Raw genomic sequence first — 21380 nt, 5'->3', positions numbered from 1 at the left:
AAAAAGTACAGCACAACTTCTACAAGAGCCAGGCATTTAATATCACTGCCACTGCTGTCACTCTCTCACATTAGTGCAGAAATCACAAAGAAAACCCCACAAATCACAAACCTGAAGCACATTGATTAACTGACTTTGATCTATAGGGTGCTCCTGCTACCTACACTGAGCAGTAGCTGCCTCACAGAGGAGCTGACTCTGTTCAAGGGATTGCTGTTCATTTTTCCACCTGCCCAGGCAGACTACATTGATTTAAGGGAAAGGCTCCAAGTGCAGCTCAGCACACTCAGCAACAACAGCCCTTCTGAAGAAGTGCATCTACAAGTCAAGGAAGTGAGGAAATAAACTCCCATGTAATTTTATAAATCTAAAGTTATAGCTTGCACTGAGACAATCCTGCTGCTGTCTGTCAGGTAATAACAGCTTATCCAAGATGTCAGCTATTGCCTAGGGCTGACTTCATCACAACCTGTGACCTGCAGCCCACAGCTCTCAAGACTCTCCATTACTGGCAGGACCAGGGAGATTGACTGAAGATTTTGTAGTCAAGTGTCAGACAGACTAATGACATGGAAAATCCCAGAGAAGGAGAGCAGCAATCAGTCCTGCCATTAAAACCTCTGCTTGGCTTAACTGCAAAAACAAAATCACTCCAGCTCATCTTAATAATAATAAAAAAACCCAAACCCACAAATCATAGCCAAAGTTTAGTTCCAAGTCTTTTTAAATTATTAAATACTTTATAGCATTTGTGCAGGCTCAGTTTTACTGCAGTCTTGTAACTTTGGAATGCCTTGATTTAAGTGCTAGAGCAGCAAGTGCAAAATAGAGACAATGCTCACAGCAACCTTCCCCAGCAAAGCCAGGTTAAGAGTATAGAGCTTTGGAGTTCTTACACAGGAAACAGACTGAAGGTACACCCATTAAAAGTTTTTCCTTTGAGCAATGTGTGAAAATGCTATCAAAGACATTGTTACTTACTGGAAACAGCCGTTGAACTTAAGTTAATAGATGTTTCCTAGAAAAGATACAGCCAATAATACAGAAGACAAATGTGAATCAAGAATTTTATTTTTTCCCCACATACATAAAAAGTGAGTGAACACACAAGTCAACAATTTAGAGAAAATAAACATATTTACAAGACAGTTAAGATATCAATTTTTTTCCATCTTCAAGATCAAGTCATCACAGATTTTCGTTAATTCATCATTTTCTTTAGTCTGTGGAAGAAAAAAAGCAAGTTTCAGGTATGTCCAAACTATGTTACAACCTTGTAGCGAGCTGAATTGCAGTAAGTCCTGTTTGCTAATAAATGCAACAGAAAGTCCATTTACATGATGGTGGCTCATGCAAATTTCATGTTAAGGACAGTCTACTATGCCAAAGGTCACAACATGGCCTCTTTAGGAGCCTCAGAAAATGAGCCAGAGTCCACTATACTGTTTCTCTTCTTCCACAGACATTCCCATAATACACGGAGACCAACTAATCCAGGGAAACAAGGCTTTTGGGACTCAGCCTTTGTAAGGTACACCAAAATTCAAGATACGGACAGTTTTAGATTTTAACCTTCACAAGACAGACTCTGTAAAATGATGCCTTGATACTTCTACTGACATGTGGCAATTTCCTGTTTGTAGAATTATTTAAAATCTTCTCACACAGGAGCCCAGATTTGTTTGGAAACGAACCTTGTGCTCCAAAAAAATCTGAACATAGAGGCAAGTCCTGACATGAGAGTTGTGCCTTATGTCTCAATGCCAATTTCCCAAAGCCTACCAGGACAGCAGCCATCCAAACTACCACAGTTAGCAAGGTTTCTCTAGCCCTGATACAAGGCAGCTCCTGACCTATTCTAAGGCAATAGCTTGAAGAGACTCACCCATGGCATTGTGACTGACCTTTTGCTCAAGGCTTTTCTCTAAAGACTGGATCCTCATCTGTTCTTTGCGCAGAGTGGCTTGAAGTGCTGCAGTCTCCGATTTTGCTTTGCTGCGAACCTGAGCAATTTCCTCATTGGCTCTGAAACAGGTGCAAGATGGTGTTTACATCCCCTCCAGACAGCATAGCAAAGCTCTCACAGAATCTCACTAGATGCTTGTACTTTGGATTAATCACCAAATGAAATATTTAATTTAAATTTAAGCCAAGTTTTGGCACTATTAAACCACATTCTGCAGCAACTGTGAAAACTATGTATGTCACTCCTGCTACCTGGCTTCTTGACATGGTACTTACTGCTTCAGCTTTTCCTCAGCATGTGCTTTGAGTGCCTGGTATCTCTGCTCCTCTTTCTTAATTCTAGCCAAGTAATCTTCTGCACATTTCTTCAGAACTTCTTCATTCTGTCCCAAAACCCCAAGAAGTTCAGTTAGCTGTTTAAGCTAGTAGATGGAACAGTCCCCCCACTTGAACAAATGGGTTATTTGACTACACCTGAGTGATAGGACTGGCTGGAATAACAGGAACTACTATGAAATCCCACAGTCCTATATGGACTAAACTGCCTCCTTTCAACTACCTTAACTTTGCAAACATTTATTCACCATATTTCCTCCCAATACATTATTTAGTAGCAAACTCTACTAAAGAAGGTCACTAAAATAACAGTCACTATTTGGTTTTGTTTGTTTTGCTCCAATTTTTTTTTAAAATCAGCTTTGTATTAAGTTACAATTGTCACAAGAATAGCTAGAAATCCAACTTCTTCATAGAACCCGTGGAAAGATTCAGGCTTTGGACCCTGATGTAAACGAATCCAACACTAACAGCAAGAAAATTACCTTGGTAGTCACACTATGAACACATTTTATTTACTATTGTAGGAAGTTGGAACTGTTTGAAACAATTGCTAAGACTCTACTAATTGAAGATCTTGAATTAGTAACTGTGTTTCCTAACTGTGTTTATCTCTGTGCAAAGAAAAGGACCTCTGGATTTAAGGTGGAGATGGAAAGGACACAAGATGAAGGAAGCCTGACATGCTAGCAAAGAAGAAACTTAAGTTGTTACAGACACTATGCCTGTTTCTAAACCTTAGACTTACCATGAAAAGTCTAACGGGCTAGTTTTTGAGTTTTAGTAAACAGGAACATTAAAGGAAAACTGAATGAAAAAAATCTGAAGGTACTTCTTTTATGCACCAACCAAATCAATTTTTATGCATTTCATAGAATAAAAAACCATAGCTTATATTCCTCATTAGCTTCCTTCCTCTAGCCTCTGAAGAAGCTGCAGAACGAAGGCTTGACTTTAGCTTTAGAAAAACCCTGCAAGCATTTTAGTAGGGAGAACCTAATAACCTATTATTCTGACTTGTAATTGCACATCCTCTTGATTATCCATTAAATATGTAGAGGAAACAAACTGCTCTTATGCAGCAGTTGCCACATAAGAGTATCTCTAAGATTAACAAAAAAGATGTGTTGCAGCAAGAAACAGCTCACTTCTGTCTGAAGAAACTTTGACTTGAAGATGATATCTTCAAAAGCAGTCACTAAATACAACAAATTAGTAGTTTTTTATAATCTTTAAATAAACAACTTAGCACCTGGTTTTACAGGTAGTCCCTATACTATCTAATTAATGGCTACTCCAGAAAGTTCACCACTTCCTCACCACTAAATCTCCTTTATTTTGGAAGGATATTATTAACATTCAATCATCTTACTTTATGGTAGCCCTCTAATGCATCTTTCTGTTTTTCAAGTCGCTTGAAGAGCTCAGAGAAGGACTTCTCCATAGAGTTCAGATCTGAAATAGCCTGCTGTTTCTCTTCCATCAGCTTCTGTATTTCTTTCCTTGAGATTTCCTTCTGCTTCTGAGCATCCTCTAGAGAAAGTGGAGTTAACCCATGATAATTACTGCTTTAGCATAAGACCAGATCCATAGTACAGACACAACTCCCCCACCTTCAATTCTTCCCCTTACAAAGGTCTCATAACATAGCCTCACCTGTAAAGACACCACGTCTGTGCTTTTAAGAAGTCTTTGTATCTTTTTTATATGTTTCCTCACAACAAACACCATGACAATGCTTGCCAAAAGCATTTTTTCTCCTACGCTGTAGTCAAAATACTCCACTCAAGTTTACCCTAACAGGAGCCTTGAATGCTGTGATAGGAGCAAGGAATCCAAAAATATTTTTTATTAAACATACCCAACAGCTGGAAGATCTGGAGGAGACTGGGATAACAAGTCAGACTAGCACAGCAAACTTTCAGAAGAGGCTTGGGTTAGCACACCCGAGTTATGTTTCCCATGGCCTTAGAGGAGGAGCACAAAAGAGCTGGCAGAGATGTGCCTATTTCAGCTTTGAGCTAACAAAATGTAACTATATAACAAGAGCTTCACTGGATGTCTTTCCTAGTTTCGAAGCCACGAACTTGACTAAAGCAAAAGGCCAGATCTGTCCAGCAAGAACTTCTAGTGATACCTTGCCATTTAAATGATGTCAAATTATAAACAACTAAACACAAAGTGCTGACAACTGGATCTGCCAGTTATAATAAACTAACAGCTCACACTCCAGTGGAAAGTAATAAAAAGTTGTGTTCATGCTTGATTCAAAAAGTCATCATTACCTATTAAGTGATATCATATCTGTATGAATATGCATAAAATTGTTAGTCTACCTTGTCTTAAACCTTACACTTACCCTGGAAGCACTTGAAATGCTAATGTCAGAGATGAAAGACTACTAACTTCCTTTAGTAACTCTGGGCTAAGCATGCCCCAGCCCCCCAAGGCACTCAAAGTGTAAATATGGAACTTACCCACAATTTGTGTTATTGTCTGTTCAAATTCAGCAACTATTTTTCTAAAAACCATGAAAAAGAAAAATTGAATGCAAGTAAGAAAAAGCATCTGGAAAAACTAAGTAGCTATAAAAGTCAGGACAGATTCATACCCCATTTCCTTGTATTCCATGTGAAGCTTATCATACTTCTGACTCCATTTCTGAATCTCCAGCTCTTTCTCTTGAACCTTTGAGGGTGAAAAGGTAAGCTTTTACTTTTTGCAGAAAAATAGATAAAAGATTTAGTACTGGAAACAGTCTGAAGGGCAGCTACTTAATAGAGAGAAAAAAAATTAAGTTCTTATTCTTAATAGAATCAAAATTGTTTAATTACAAACTTGACTGAAATAAAGTTTAGATATTTTGCATATATGATTCCCAGCATATTGCCAGTATCTCTTCAAGTGGCAAAATCAGAGCCAACTCAGCCCAATCAACCTCTTGGCTACTCTTATTCAGTGTCTGTGTAAATAACTATAACTTCTGAGAGAACACAATGGGCCAAGGAACATTCTCTCAAGTGACATGAATTTCCCTCATCTACAGCACAAACAAAAAAAAGCACTCCACAAACCTGCTAATATTAACATGAGAGAACAAATACCAGAAGCCTGTTCAAGATCAAATTGCTATTTGCAGTAACTTATACTCAACACTAAATTAGGGAATGTGGAAGGGGGAAAATTAAAAGATGCCTCAATTAATTTGAGAATAATGATACCTATTTCATATCAGCTAAACTAAAGCAGAGCTTACAGTAACAAAATTAAGCAGCACAAATATTCTTTGCTAAACACTTTGTGCAAACTCCATAACAAAGACCTCAAGACAACGTTATGTTTAAAAACTAACAGAGCTGACTGCACTGTGGGAGGCCTTCAATGACAAGAGGCTGAAAATACATAGAATAACCTGGAATTTAAAGAAAAAGCTCATAATTACTGTTAGTTTTGTCACAAAATTACATAGTAACTATACTACACTGATTTTTCAATATTTATTTTAGAGCTATCTAATTTCAAATATATTGCAATATTTCAGGTGACAGGAAGCAGGACACTAGTGAAAAAAATGTACAAACTATTAAGAGAATTAGTAATACTTAAGCTAGAAAAAAAATTACAAAAGTAAAAGCATGTGAAGATAGAAACAAGTTAGAAACTTGCACTTGCAAGCTCAAAAAGGGTTCAGTAGACCCCAAAAAAGCAAGTGCTCCTAAGTGCTGCATTTCATCAGAAGGAAAAAAGTTTTCACTTTCCTCATATTCCTGAGTTGTTTCTCAGAAAAAAAAAAAAAAAAAATTTTGTCTGTTTTCCTTTCTGGTTGATATTTTAATTCCAGACCTTTTTATTTCAGTGACACAGTTGGAGTCATCCAGTCATACCTGCAACAATGTTTGCATGTTTAAAGTAGCTTTTTGCAACATCAAAGAGCAGCACTTTTAAGATATTGCAAGCTTTACCCCCTTGCTATTATAAAGATTCTTAGTTTTAGATCAATGCACTAAAAGCTGCCCCCTGTCAAAGCCACATTTACTTTCTTGTACTAGACAATATGCTGGGTGAAAGTCACCTCCTAAATGACAGAAAGTAAAAGTTATTCATAAAAAAGCCACTATCTCCGTACTCTAAAACAAAATAGTAACTTAAGCAGCAAATAATCATAGGTCATCCTTGTTTGGTGTCCCTAGTGTCACTGACTACAGTAGAGCAGTCAGGAAATTTGAAAACTCCAATTTTTGCTGAAGTAATACAATTAGCTTTAAGGACATTTATGCTTAAATACTCCTCTTACATTATTTAGTGTTTGTAAGGTTATATAGCTCAGAAGTCATAATGGATCAAGTACTCAAATTTTAGAAATGAGTGGATATAAATTCTTCTTCCCTCAGTCAGAAGATTGGCTTTTAAAGGCAATTTCTGTAATTACAGAACAGACTTAAAATCTTTCCAACTACTTCCCTCCTTCACTAACATCCTTCTTCTCTGGAGTGAGCTCCAGATCTCACCTTCACAGCTGAACAGACTATTATGCTTTCACATCCCACAAGAAAAGAATTCATCACAGCACTGAACTGGCACAAGAGTTTTAGCTTGTTTTAGGGAAATTACGTAAGTCACTCCCTTCCATGAATATGAAGATGTATTTCCTGCCTCTTGAAAAAGTATCCAGGTCACTGATATTAAGCCTAACCCATCTCATAACATGTGCCTTTTAAAAGTGACCAGATCTAAGGCAGAACCTGACTAATAATGAAGTTTGTCCTATTCCTTTAAGTGTTAGCTCTAAAGAGTCCTATACCTACAGCACCCATCAAGTCCACAGAAAGCTTTTCATAACAAGATACTTCTGTCAAGTATGATGAAAAAAACCTGTAAAGTAGAGATTTATCCAAGACAATCCAAAAAAAAAGGACCTTTCAAGGCTATGGCAAGTTCTGCTTCGGAAGGGCCCCCATACCTCTCTCTTGACCAGTTCAACAGCTGCATCCATGTCTTTTTGGCTGTATTTTAGCACATCTATAATAGCATCCACCGCAGTGTTTGTAGAAGTGGAAAAAGGGACTGGAGGAACATCACTACTCAGTGAGTCTGGAATTAGGGGAGCAGCATCCTGAAAAGAAAAATGCAAGGTTTCAACAGATTCCTACTGTCATACATTGACTAGGTGTACACATGTTATTTGATGCCAAGTCAACATATCTCACTTGAACACACAAGATACCTCCAGAACTTCATTAGCATAAAACTCTTACTTTGAAGTTGACCAGCTCTTAAGAAATACCTACAAGGTAGAAGCAGAACTGCTATCCACCAATTACAGCTATCAGAAACAAAGCAGATACCATGCTGCTCCACACAAGTGAAAGAGAGACTATTTCAGGATGAGCTGCTGTGGGCAGATCTGTTCAAACTATAAACCACAGCTGCAAAAGCATCCAGTTTAACCTAAGTGCTTTTCATCCCACCAATGCAATTACAATACAAAGCTTGCCTTTTGTAGCTTGACTTACATTTAAAAAAAGATTACTTGACTAGACCACTCTTAAAAACAGCTCAAATTCCCTCAGATCCTGTGCAATGGCATCAGTTTCCACAAAAAATACTTTTAATACTTAAGAAAATGTTCATCACAAAGTTCAACATTGATATAAATGAGTATCCAACCTGGTTTAAAACAGCAGTTTAAATAAACATTTATTACATTCTGCAATCCCTAAAGTATCTGCATAATTCTTAAATCCAGAACCTAGGCTATCCCTTTCCCAAACTATCAACATAAAAGCTGATAGCATTCCAGACACCCTTACAGAAGTTGTAAATGTTCCCAGAAGATCTAGTCCTTTTGGTTTTTCTTCACTCTGAAGACTCACTAGAGGCTTTCCAGCTTCCTCACACAAGTTACTTAAATCAGCAACAGGACTGAAAATGAACAAACATAACACCATTAAATTCAAGTACTGTCTTTATTTGCAAAGCTCTTGTACCAGCTCAGTCTGTCCAGCCAGGCCAGGGCAGTGATTGTCCCCCTGTACCCAGCACGGGTTAAGCCACACCTTGAATCCTGTGTTCAGTTTTAGGCATCTCACTATGAAGGACATTAAGGTGCTAGAGCATGTCCAGAGAAGGGCACAGAGCTGGGGAAGGGTCTGGAGCACAACTCTGATGAGAGACAACTGAGGGGGCTCAGCCTGGAGAAAAGAAGGCTCAGGGGACCTTCTCACTCTCTAAAGCAACCTGAGGGGAGTTTGTAATGATGTGGGAATTGGTCTCCCAAGGAACAAGTCTAGATGAAACAGCCTCAAATTTCACCAGGGGAGGCTTATATTGGACATTAGGTGAAGCTTCTTCACTGAAAGGGTTGTCAAGCATTGGAACAGGGAAGTCACCAGACCTGGAGGTATTTAAAAGATATGTGGATATGGTACTTGGGGATATGGTTCAGTGGTGGACTCCCCCAGTGCTGGGTTAACTGTTGAACTTGACAATCTGAAAGGTCTTTTCCAAGGTAAACAACTCTGATTTTCTATACTAAGTCAATACCTACCCAGGCTGAGATGGAGCTGTCATGATGCTCTCATTTGATTCAAAAGTACCACAAACTGGCTTTCTTGGACTGTCTCTCAACAGAGGGTCAAACTTCAAATACAGTGACTGTTTTCTCAAGGCCGATTCTTTGAACTGAAGGGAGACAGGCATAAAACTGGCAGATCTGTTGCTTCAGAGCACAATGCACACATCCCACCCACACACAAATAATCCTCTGAAGAGTGGGTGAGCCTATTCTTCAGTGGCCAGAGCACTGTTCTCAGGAGGAAAATTACATAAGAGAACTCTGTGCCCACATGCTTAAGTCCTTATGTAATATCAAGAGACCTCAATCTGCTCACGGACAGAACCAAAAGGGCAAACATTAATGAACTATTCCAAACCAGAAGAACACTGAGAAAAAAGCATAGTATTGTAAGCTGGAAAAGCAGTGTATGCCATTTTCTCTTTGCTCATAAAACAATAAGAACAAACACAGCATAACCAAAACAATTTTAATTCAGTGCATTCACTGTTCAGAGATACTCCTATTCTGGACCCAAGCAGAAGAAAGAATAACTAAGCTGAACAGATTAAAACATGACAAGCCCCACTTAGAGACAGATTTCTTAAAACTGGCCATAAAGCAAAAGAGCTTAGGAAAAATATTTTTGAAACAATGATCCTGCACTTTTAAAGCATTATGTTCTAGCAGTTTTGGCCAGAAGTGAAATATCATTCACCTCAGTTCCACTGCTATTAAAGAAAAATAGCACCTTTGCACACTGACAGACCTTAGGTTTTTAGCTGAACTGCTTATAACTACATTTCCTTGCACCATCACCCCTTACCCAGCCTTGTCATCATATTCTTTGGGAATAAATGACAATTTCTAAGGCCAATTCAAAGCAAAGTTAATTCATGAAAACATTTAAGGCTTGACACTTTCACCTTTGCTTTCTCCTCCACACTGCCAGGAAGGCAAACAAAATACTTAATGTCATACTTACTGATGAAGACCCAAACTGTTCCAGATAGTCTATGCCCATTCCAAAAACTGGAAAAGGAGGGAACAATACAATGAAGATGCAATACTGCCAAACTGTCCTACCACAGAGAGAAACAAATACATGTGTATAAAGCAAATAAATCCCTGCTCTCATTCTCATAACTTATAGCTCTTCATTTGTTCAAAATACTGTCTTTTTATCCAGACCTGAAAAAAGCAAGGATTTCTAAACTATGCAAACTTACAACTTCCATTTGTTTCCAAATACTTTTAAGAATATATAGGATTTAACATACAGCTGAAGAACTTCTGTTGTTCTATGGTTAAAGTGACAAGCACACTCAGATATTATTATACACAACGTCCCATGAAAGAGCAAGATTGTCAATCTCACCATTAAAATTAGCACACAGCTCAGATTATGAAGTTATAACCATTTCCCAATTCAGTGATTCCACTCCAATATGGAGGTAAGTGACAAACTGCACTGCAGTCAAACCATTTGCTCATCCTTCCACATAATGCTCCTACCAGGAATAACCCTTCCAAGTGTTAAGTCACAGCTGTATAAGAAGCTCTCAAAACAAGCATGCTTGTCAGGAAGATCATTCACACTGCAATATCACACTAGTGCTAAGGCCTGCAACAACCTACAAGACTCAAACACACACCTGTACAGCTCTCGAGCTCTCAATTTACAAAGTCTGCAACACCAGAAATAATTTTAAGGGAGCAAATTTTCAGCACAGAAACTGCCACTGAAACTCTAAAAAGACAGAATTTATGCTGGTACAGAAACTATCCCCACAGGCCACTGAATTCTAATAGCCAGCTTTTTGAATTTAGCTTAAACCAGAAGAAGTTAGAAATAGGCTTAGATACATTTCCCAGTACTGCTAGTCATTGTGGGTTCCGGAGTCCTTTCAGAAGGGCAGAAGGAGAGAAAAACTAGAACCCATAATAAAACTTAAGTAGAAATGTATATTCACATTATTGAAACAATACATTTTCTGTCTGTTTAAAAGAAATGCCCTTACCTTCTGATGATGGTCTGAAGAGCTCTTCAGGTTCAGCATTAGCTGTCTCAACCGCTGTTACTTCAATTCTGGGGGAACTAGGTTTAATTTCTTCTGCAGCCATTGACTTTTTTCTACTGTCAGTAGAAACCAAATTATCTTGAGAGGGGGCAACATTAGCTGGAGACATTTTAGATGGGCTCATTTGCTTCTCCTGATGAGAAAAACAAAATCCTTTTAATTGTTAAAATAATTATTTTAAAATGCAATGAAAATAATTTTAATGATCAAATTGGTTTGTCATAAACTAACTGGGCAGCCAATATAATAGAACAAGTAATCACAGGTATAAAAACTAAACTACCAACACTGAGCACAGCTCAGGAGTCACTTTTTTAGAGTCTACACCCTTATATACAATTCCTGATCAAAAAAGATACTAAATACCAAGGTACCAAATTGATGTTACTTTCAGAACACAGGACTGCACAGCTGACACTCCCTCTAGAGCTGCTGAAGATGCATAAACCCTAATTCTTAGACAAAATATCAAAAATAGGTTTCACAAGATTAAGTCATTAAGTCAGAACTCTGTTTTATGGAACAACTTGGCTGGCTATCCTTCCTATACCTTACCACTTCTCCTTTTCCTGGAAGTTCAGGTTCCACTTGAACTCCTGGTTTCTCTTCTTCAGTTTTTGACATGTCTTCTACCACATTCTGCTCAACAATTTCCCTAAAGAAAATAAACAAACAATAAAAGAGGAAAACAAAAAATCAGTATTTATGTCACACAGTTTGAATTCTGTACTACCAGATGAACAGAAGAAAAGAGATGAGAGAAGAGAGAAAAACTCTCTTATTTGAGAGTTTCTACTGCCACAGCACAGGAAGCTTTACAGAGGGTGGGGATGTAAATTTACTGTCTCACCTGGTGACAACTTATGTGACACAAAGCTCTCCCTCCATCAGAAGCAGTAAGTCAGAACAGCACCACTTATTCATATTCATTTAACACTGCTCTCTTATTTCCATTTTTAGGCTCATTGCTTTTTTTTAAGTTAAAGATAGGCTCTTTGTTTAATTAAGAACAGAATTACATTCAGTCCGTTCCTCTTTCCAAGGCAATGCTGTGATTATTGGTGTGAACTTCATTAGAGAAGTCCAATACTCTACTTGTGTTGTCAGCAGTAAGTAAACTTTTCACCTTGGTAAACAGTAACTGATCATGTTACACAGGGAGCAAAAGTGCAAACATTTCTGTCAAACAAACAATTTGTGCCAGTCTAGTTCTGGCAAGCACCTGACTGTCTATAGTAACATTAATAACTAGACTTTCTAGGAAAGGTAACAACATAGTCCATCCTCAAATAAAAAGCCTGTGCGCTGCCAAAAAACCAGACAGGTTTTTTTATTGGAGATAGCATTTAGATACCAAGAACATCCGGGGAAGAAACAGCACGTCAGTGTTTCGCAGGGAACAAAATTGCCTGATCCCTTCCCATGCTGCACCATGTGCAACACTGCTGCCTACTTCCCTGTTTTATTTAAAGACAGTAACAGTCACCTGATTCTCCACACTTTAATCTTGAAGGAGTTCAATTACTTGAACAATGCTCTTTCCATCTAAGCCTGTTCTCTCCCATTCTCCCAGACTTAAGAACACCTTTTGCCTAAAGCTAGTCATCTCAGGAGTTTCCCCAATTAAGGTCTTTGTTGTTGCAACATAATTGTGTTATAGATTACAACAGACTCTGCCAACCTGGGAGAGATGCAGTCTAAGAAGTAGGAATGGACTAGTCTGAGATACTGTCTAACTTCTCATGAATTCAAAGTGCTTCTGCATTCAGCTACAGATTCACTTACAGATTTTTGGGTTCTTCTTTCTCAAGAGTTTCACAGGTACTTGACCTGTTATCCTGCTCCACTGGAAGAGGTTCCCTTCTTGGTGAGGTACTCTCCTGTTCTTCTGGTAGGTGAGCTTTCTGAGAGCTGGGTTTAGAACACTTGGGTGAGGTTGAAATTTTAGAGCCTCCTCCAAATGGATTAAAGTTTGGATCATCAAGTTTGTCCCAGTCAAATTTATAAGATGCTTTAGGAAGAGGGATTTCATCTTCCACATTACTTTTATTTTGCACTTCAGTATTCTCCGGTTTCGTTTTGGTAATAGGAATTTTTTTGGAAGGTGGCTTAATTCCAGGTCTTTTACCTAGTTTCTTAGGAGGTGGTTTTCTAGCAGTGGTATTATCAAAGTCAAATTCCAGTTTTACTGATCCAGGCTTGGTGACATCAGGGTTTTCTGCAGGTTTCCCTTTGGAGACACCCAGCTCTTCATCAGGCTTTGACTCTCCTGCAGAGGCTTTTTCTGCTGCTGAAACATTCTGAAGCTTTGATTCTCTAGTTTTAAGAAAGTTACTTGCATCAGAACTGCTGGGACCTAAGTTGCCAGGTGACTGTACAGGTGTAGGTGCCTCTGCTAATACCACTGAATTATCAGTTTGGCTTGCATCTGTGGAAGCAGACTTCACACCCTGCTCAGAGTCACCAGTTGTTTGCTTAGGGGACAGCTTGGATTTGCTAGACTCCAGCTCGCTCAGTGCAGATTCTTTTTCAGAGATGAGAGCCTTGTCTTCACCTAAACAATCTGTAGTTGCTGTGGTTGAAGCAAAAGGAACTGCATCGTCCTGCACAAGAGAATCATTACTTTTTTCAATAGTTTTCTCAGGGCTGCTGGACACTTTTACAGGAGACTTTTGCAGATTTCCAGGAGAATGAGGCAACTGTACTGAACTTTGAAAAGGATTGATGTCATTTAAGTTATCAAAATCAAGACTGTAAGAACCTCGACTCCTCACTGGCATCTCATCATCTGGGTAAGGAGCCACGCTGACCTTCTCTGGCATTTGCGTATTGCTTGTTTCAGCTTCAGTCTTTTGTTGACATGTGCTGCATTTAAAAAAAAAAAAAGAAAGATGACATAGTAACTTTGCAGGCATAGTTTGAAATTACCTTTAGAAAGATTTGCAGAAGTAGCTTTGCATGGTCTTGTCACCTAAACAGTCAAGGCTTATGATCTCTGGTAGACATGAAACATAGGGAGATCAACCCTTGAAGTTAGTCAGTGTTCTTAAGCTACCTGTTCTACACAGCCTTGCCACATTATGCCAGTCATCCCTGGAGACTGCTCCACTCACCACAGCATTTGGACATTGCCATTTGGACACTGCTCTTTCGCTAGGCACCGAAACACATTGCTGAAACAGCAGCTCAAACACATGCACATCTTGCGGTACCATCTTCATGCAGATTCACCCGAGTCATGACAAACGAGTCTGGGACCAAACCAAGTCATGATTCAGGTACTCCCACACTAATTATTACTTTGTCTGGGCATTCTAGCAAATATTTTTCCCCCCACTGAAAGTATTCATCAGCATTTGATTTTCAAGGGCCTACACACAAAAAGAGAACCTGGATTTCAGGCACTCTGAATTCTGTACAACAGCAGATCTGAAGAGCAGAGTGATATACAACAAAACACTTCTCCAGTAAGAAAAAGATAAGGCTTTCTAGTAAAAGACACAGGTTAAACAGTTTGTGTACTCGTTCTCGCTGAGTACTCTACAAGTTATTGCTCTCCACTTTATTTCCCCAAACTCTACACAACTTCTGAAAGCTCAGCCTCAGACTACAGAGAGTTAAGCCATTACTTCCTGAAAGAGTATTTCCTCCCATTGTTTTCTCCCTCCATAAAGTTATTATTTCTATGTGCCATCCTTATCTGCTGCAGAACAGAACACGATTAAAAGCCACTCACTAAAAACTCCACTTTGATAAACTTGAAAGCAGAGGCGGGAGATAAGAGCTGAAGAAGTTCTTCTCACCCGGTTTGAGCGCCTCTTCCCGGCAATAGCTCAGCCCCAGGCTGCGACTACTCAGGTCCCTCCCACTCTGCTTCAGTGTTTAACCTAATAAATGCCAGTCAGGAGGGAGATACCTGCTTGGAAGGTCAATCACTTGTGACGAGTCAAAAGTGACCCGGTACAGCAACACGGAACCATTTCCATTATTTGTTACAAACAAATCCTCACATTTTAAAACTAGAAAGGACACGTTCAGTACAAGCAGCACAATGATACAATCATGCCCTAACTGAAATAATTCAGTGCTGATCCTTTAAACTCACTTGAACCCTATAAGTACTAAATCTTTGTTTATTTGTGCAAGCAATGAGTTTGGGGCATAAATACCATTACATTATTTAATTGTGGTGGTTAGTACAGAAATAGCTTTCTGAACTAGTTTGTACATGGAAATAAACAGTTGAAGCAAATTTATACACTTAAAGAACATTTAAGTGTTGCCACCTTTTCCACTTTCTCTCCCTCCCAACAACAAAAACAAGGATCAAATGAAAGTATTGGGTAGTTAAAAACAAACAAAAGGGTGTATTTGTTTGCAGAAGGCAAAACTAAGACCTGAGACTTCTTGCTGGTGGGATTACAGGTGTTAGATGTCGATAGTAGTTTAAAGGGGGGGGCTACAAGTCAGTAACAAAAATTTACATTTAATATTGTCACAAGACCCCCAAATTGAAACATTACAGATTTAATGCTCTTCTCCAAACAGCTACTATGAGCCACTTTGAGACTCAGGCTGCTAGACTATAGAGGCACATAAACATGTTTACACTTGTGACTGATGTTATATTCACTTTGTGTTGCTTGATTAAAGGAAATCTTAATACTCCCCAACTCAAGGTGTCAATTCAAGCTAACCCTTCAGAAGATTTATCTCTTTAGATTTATCTCTTTAGATTTTACTCCTCAAGATACAGCAGTACTTAACACATAAGATATTTTAAGGCTTAGCTTTAAGTCTTTAGCTTCAGAATAGTTTTACTCTCACACAAAAACCTTACATCAAACAAAGATTACAAAACTGTTTCTTACAGTATCTCTCCTCAAGGTATTTATCCATACCATAAGTTACCTTAATGAAATCAGTTACAGAGGAGTTAGAAATAAAGTTCAATAATTAATATTAAAATCAAAGTAAAATTTTCTTAAACGTAATAAGTTACCTTGAAAAAGTTCATGAATTGGTCAGTATTAATTTTGGTCTTCTTGCACATTTTACATCTTGTTATAGAATAGAAAATTATTTTTTAACTATACAGGTTTAAAATAGGCAAAGTTAACTTGAGCATGTCCCACATGGGTAACACAGCAAGCAGTGGATTCACTACTCACTCAGAATAAGAGAGTGCAACTAAAACATCATCTGCCACATCTTCACGGCAATCGTCAAGTGCAAAAGCAGTCTGAAGTTTATCTGTCATAGTAGGACTCAGGATTTTTCGAGTGTGAGGATCTCTTTGAGGAGTTTGAAAGGTTACCTTAAGAAAAGGGTGGGGAAAAAAAAAAAAAAAGGAAAAACATTAGCACGGTATTTTTCAAGCACCAAATAGCACATGCATTCAGTAGAAGAGATCATAGAAGGAGAAAAAATAAAAATAATACAAAACCAAAAGTTTACCTTCATCACTTTTCCCACACTTTTTGGTGGCAAGTTTTCTTTCTGGGACAGGCGAAGAATAGAAGGTCTCCCCGTAGGTTCCGGCGGCGCAAAGAAAAAGCCACAGTCTTCCACTGTTAAATCATCCTTAATGCTTCCTCCATTTTCTGCATTTTCTGCATTTAAAATCTGCAGACTCATTCTAGAACATCAACACACACAGCACCGCAGCATGAATGAGAGGGTGTGGTCAGCCAGATGCACTTCGAGATAATGGAAGAAGTTGGCAGCCTGGGATTGACTACCCAAGACTAACAGCTTCAAAGAAAGTTGGAAGCATTTCCTGGGAAGTCTTCACAGGGCCTTTCTCTGAGGTATCTAAAAGCAGCAGTGCAAAGCCCCGCTGTTTTTGGTAGGGGCTTGAGAAGCTAATTGTTGACATTATGCCTTCCACAGCTCACATTCTAGCCTTACTAATTAAGCTGCCTGTCTTTTAAAGGGAGCTCAATGTTTCCCCATTTCCAACCCCTTCAGCCAGTGAGGTATAGCCACATCTCTTGTAGCAGGGCATCTTAGCTAAGCAGCACAACTGCTTCTGCAAGGGGCAGATGAGACAGATGACAATCATCTGTTTACTCACATGGTTTCATTACTACATTGTACACCAGCAAACCACAGAAACAAATTTGGCTAGTTAGGGTGTGTTTGGGATCAGAGCCCTGAATCAAATTAGCCTTCTCCTGCACTGTCTGAGCATATGCTGCTCTTGTAAAGCACACAGTACTTAGGAATCCTTTGCAGCACAGACATCACTGGTATGTAAATCTGAGAAAAATCATCATTAGAAAGGTATTTCTGAAATATTGTTCTTATAATGGACATGCACAAGCTTTGGTAGATTGTTAAATACTGATCTAGTTATACTAGTGTGAAGAACTTGAAACTAAACCCTTGGCTGCAACTAAGATTAAGGATGAAAATAAATTAGAAAAAAAGTACAAAGCAGCCTTAAAATACACCAGGCAAGCCACCATGCTGTACGTACTTGAACTCTGCCTGCTTTTTATTCCCACTGGAGCCTCTGCTGTTCTTAAAAGTTAACACTAACACTCAGTGATGCACAGCTGCTTTTGAAAAAAAAAAGCAACAGACAGAAGGTAAGGCAAGGAAGATCTAAGCATAACCACTGTCTGTGAAGGATGACACGTGAGAAATGCAGTTATTTATCGGAAAAAATGCTATCAAAGCGATTTATTTCATAAGAGTTGATGTATTCTCTTTTATCATGTGCAAGATTACCAGTATCAAGTGAAGAGACACTGGCTTTCTGCAATGTGTAACCATTCTAAGTGATCTCAAATGCTTGATTTGACCAAACATGTCATGACCTTAGCCTATTTCTCCATCATATATTCAGGATTAATCTAGAAAATCAGCTGCGGAAGACTACATATGATTGTTTTCAGTGTCATACAGAGGTAACAAGAACATTTCGACTGAAAATTTTAAGTCATGTTTTCAATCTCCTTTCCCCTATGTATTTAAATTTCTGTACATAATCCTCTAAACATTTCTCCACTCCTACATTAATCCTTACAGGAAAATTTGTTTCATACTCTCCACAGAACTCAGCTGCTTTGTCTGCAAGCCTGACAGCAGCACTTTCAATCAGCAATGGAATGCAAACAATAGCTGCAGAAGCAATGGCATGCAAAGCACGCCATTATTAGCTATTTCTTCATTCCTTCTTTATTCATCATATTAATGCTTCAGGTTATTTTTTGTATTAAGTATTTTTACATTAATCACTTGTAGAACTTGAAGTGAACGTCATTGCTTTCCTTTATTGCAACCTAAAATTGAGTCAACAGATGAAGTGAATCTTTACAAACTTTATTTTTTACTGTAATTATTTTAGAAACAAGGCTAAGACACAGAAAAGTTTTCAACGCCTTCTAAAACAAGCTCCATAAGCCGGGGAAGTTTGTTTGGAGACTTTTTCAGCTTTGTCATTGAGCTACTTGCATATCCTTGCTAAATCAAATAAACTGACATCATATACATATACCACTTTACATATTAAATCTAAAAATCAAGTTTCTTTCTAGGATTGAAATATTAAAAGTAATTAATTTTATTTTAAAAATTTGCAGTCAAGATTTGATCTAAATTGTATTCCACAAGTTCATTAGCTAGTAGGTGTGATAAAGTAAAAGGGAAGCCTTATTCATATCTGTGTTTGAAGTGGTCAGCATCCAAGGCACACAAGTATTATGAAAGGCAGCAGGTTTTCTCACTATAGCACAACAAAGTTCAAGGCCAGATGGGGCTTGGAGCAACCTGGTCTATTGGAAGGTGTCCATGTCCCTGAGAGGGTTCCCTCCCTGTGAGGGAGGTTAGAACCAGATGATAGTCAAGGTCCCTTTCAACCCAAACTTTTCTATGGAGCTATCAAAGTTCACAAAAATTAAAATGCTCCTTGTTTTAGAAGAATAGTTATGTGGGCACATGCAGGAAGCCTGCCATTCTACAGTTAAGAATCAACATAAATTCAATGACATGACATCAGATAATTAATCCTCAGTCATCTATCATTTGTAAAGTGCTTCAAGCAACCTGTTGTTTAACAAATAATGGAACACAATATCCAAAATAACAACATGGTCTCAAATGTCTGAAAAGCCACTGAACATGCAGGGCAGAGATGGAATTTTTCTACTTAATTATCCTTCTGAACTCCTCCAGCAGCCGAGATGCAGAGCACTCACTCATGGCAAAGCATATTGGTACGTGCAGTGAATATTTCCATACAAACTAACACACAGCTGACTGATATATATTTATTTTCGTGCAAATATCTCACGTCAGAACAAATAAATACTCTCCCGAGAAGCAAGTCTATCCTAATCACCTTTTCCTGACTGCAAGGGAGGAGCAGCAAGGCCAGGGAGGGCTTTTCAGGAGTTCCATTCCTGCCCATCAAGGCACCGAGACGTGTTTTAAGTAAAAAAAAAAAAAAAAAAGAAAAAAAAAAAACCAAACAAACAAAAAAACACTCAAAGAAAAACCCGCAAAAACCCAACCACAAGCCTGCTCCAGTTCCTGACTCACCCCGGGTCACCCACCAACCCCATATCATCCTCAAAACACACAGAGATTCTCCCAAGACCCTCACCTCACCCCCGACTTCAGTGGGGCGGAGCACCTGAGCTCCTGCCATTACCCCCAAGCTCCTGCCTTCGCTTCGTCCTTAAACTGACAGAAATAACTCCCAAATATCTTAACCTGAAGCTCACAGAAGTGCCCCTGACACCCCAGACAAGGACACACCCCCGGTCCCACAGCACCCCAAGCACGAATTTCGCTAAAATCCCCAAGCATCACACCACCCCAAGCTTACTGCGGGGTCCTCAGTCCCCCCATCAAACTCAAACCACCTCAGGCTTAGAGGGGTCACCAAGCCTGCCCCCAAACTCACAGGGTAACCCCAGAGCTCCCCTACCCCAGTACTCCAGAGTCACAGAAAGGCCCTAAACCCTCCCCCAACCCCAAGCTCCCAGAGCGGTCCCCGAACGCTCCAATCTAATCAACAGGCCCCGACACAGCCCCTCCCAGTCCCACACTGCCTCAAGCTTACAGAGCCCGAACTTCTCTGAGCCTTACCCTCCCACCGCTCACAGAAGAGTCACCAAGCCCCCTGCAGCACCCAATCTCACAAAGGGATACCTAAACACTTCGCCCCAGCCTCTCACCGCCTTACAGCGGGGTCCCCAAGCCCCGCGTACCTGCCGGCAGTTCCCGGGACGAGCCCTCAGGGCGCTCAGCTGAGGCGGCGCACGCTACACCGACCACCGGCCGCAACCCCTGCGCCGCCGCCACACGATTTCAAACCCAACGGAAGCCCCGGCCCGCCAATGAGGGAGCGGAGCCCGGGGAGCGCCCGCCAATCAGAAGAGCGTCATGAGGGAGAGGGGCGGGGACAGCGCCACGCGCGACCGTTACGGCCTCCCAGTGCGCGCCCCCGCGCGGGGCAGAGCGGGCAATGCAGGCGCGGCTCCGCCCAGGACAAACTCCCCGGGCTGCACAAATGTCCCCGTGTCCCCGAGCACGGCCACCACAGCGGTGGCTGCCCTGTGCCTGGCAGCGCTCAGGGCCAGGCTGGATGGGGCTCTGAGAAACCTAGGCTAATGGAAGGTAACCCTGCCCATGAAAGGGGGTTGGAATGAGATGAGCTTTAAGGTTCTTTCCAACCCAAACGTTTCTATGATTCTACAGGCTCAGCTGTTCTGCTTCGACATGCTTTTGCATGAAATCACAGAAAGAAAACTTGCTGTTCCACAACCCGGTTTTTATTACTGAACTTCATAGTCCATTCAGCACATTAAAACAGTCCTTACTGATGAGTCACCAGACAGCAACAACGAAATGATTGTTAAAACAATGAACTCGTTAAAAAGGACATCTTTTAGAATGAAGTAAGATGCACAGAAAATCCATGCACGATTTTACTCAAGAGTCACTAAACCACCATGAATTCCCGATCTCCATCACAGCAGTTAACACACATCCATCTGCCAGCGTTAGGATGTCACACTCCACGGGTGACATTTACTATTGTCTTGGGTTTTCCATCAGCAGTAGTATATATAAAGCATCGCATGCTGCTTTCTTTGCCGTGTTTTTCCAGTTATAAAGTTATTCCACTTTCTCTAAAAGAAATAAATATGGAAGTTGTGGTTATAACAGGGTATGAGCAGGGGATTTCCTACATTTTGTAAGAAACAGCAAATCTTGCCACTAATATCTATTATTTGTACTTCAACAGTAACAACATATTCCAGCCAGGCCTCTCCCTTTAGTGGGTTCGGGGGTGTACGAAGATACATTGAATCATGCCTCCCTTTGAGGCATTTTAAGATCCTACATCCCTTATTAGAAAATATTAGAAAACACTACATAAAATGCACAAAGAGAAACAAGGAGAAGCTTTTTTCGACGCTTAAGTAAAA

General features: G+C 39.7%; 1 protein-coding gene across 3 annotated transcripts; it reads right to left on the bottom strand.

Annotated features, from left to right (window-relative positions):
• Positions 1-1053: 1053 nt before the first annotated feature.
• Positions 1054-20297, bottom strand: TACC3 (transforming acidic coiled-coil containing protein 3). 3 transcript variants are annotated; one of them, XM_088056778.1, is made up of 17 exons: positions 20157-20265; positions 19283-19343; positions 16393-16573; positions 16107-16252; positions 12721-13800; positions 11491-11590; positions 10876-11068; positions 9840-9886; positions 8849-8982; positions 8112-8223; positions 7262-7414; positions 4913-4989; positions 4779-4822; positions 3674-3834; positions 2242-2348; positions 1905-2025; positions 1054-1223 (listed from the first exon to the last, which is right to left on the bottom strand). In XM_088056778.1, exons 2-17 carry the CDS (start codon positions 19339-19341, stop codon positions 1158-1160), a joined length of 2781 nt encoding a protein of 926 aa, XP_087912904.1. In that variant the 5' UTR covers positions 19342-19343; positions 20157-20265; the 3' UTR covers positions 1054-1157. The 3 variants fall into 3 exon arrangements, with proteins under 3 accessions (XP_087912904.1, XP_014114817.2, XP_087912905.1); XM_014259342.2 differs by lacking the exon at positions 19283-19343 and having other exon boundaries at positions 20157-20297; XM_088056779.1 differs by lacking the exons at positions 16107-16252; positions 16393-16573; positions 19283-19343; positions 20157-20265 and adding an exon at positions 14739-14786.
• Between the last annotated feature and the right edge of the window lie 1083 nt (positions 20298-21380).

Source organism: Pseudopodoces humilis, chromosome 6 (genome assembly GCF_049639895.1).
Source record: "Pseudopodoces humilis isolate 2021_Gansu_Grassland_sample_001 chromosome 6, ASM4963989v1, whole genome shotgun sequence".
NCBI lineage: Eukaryota > Metazoa > Chordata > Aves > Passeriformes > Paridae > Pseudopodoces > Pseudopodoces humilis.
Note: the sequence above shows the minus strand (reverse complement) of the source record. Positions and strands in the feature narration are given on the sequence as shown.

Coding starts and splice junctions, on each gene's coding strand:
- TACC3 (XM_088056778.1), bottom strand. CDS start 19,341: ATGGAACTCCTGAAAAGCCCTCCCTGGCCTTGCTGCTCCTCCCTTGCA. Junction 16,253..16,392: donor GTGTGGGAAAAGTGATGAAG/GTAAACTTTTGG, acceptor CCTTTTCTTAAG/GTAACCTTTCAAACTCCTCA. Junction 4,990..7,261: donor TTGAACTGGTCAAGAGAGAG/GTATGGGGGCCC, acceptor TCACCCTCAAAG/GTTCAAGAGAAAGAGCTGGA.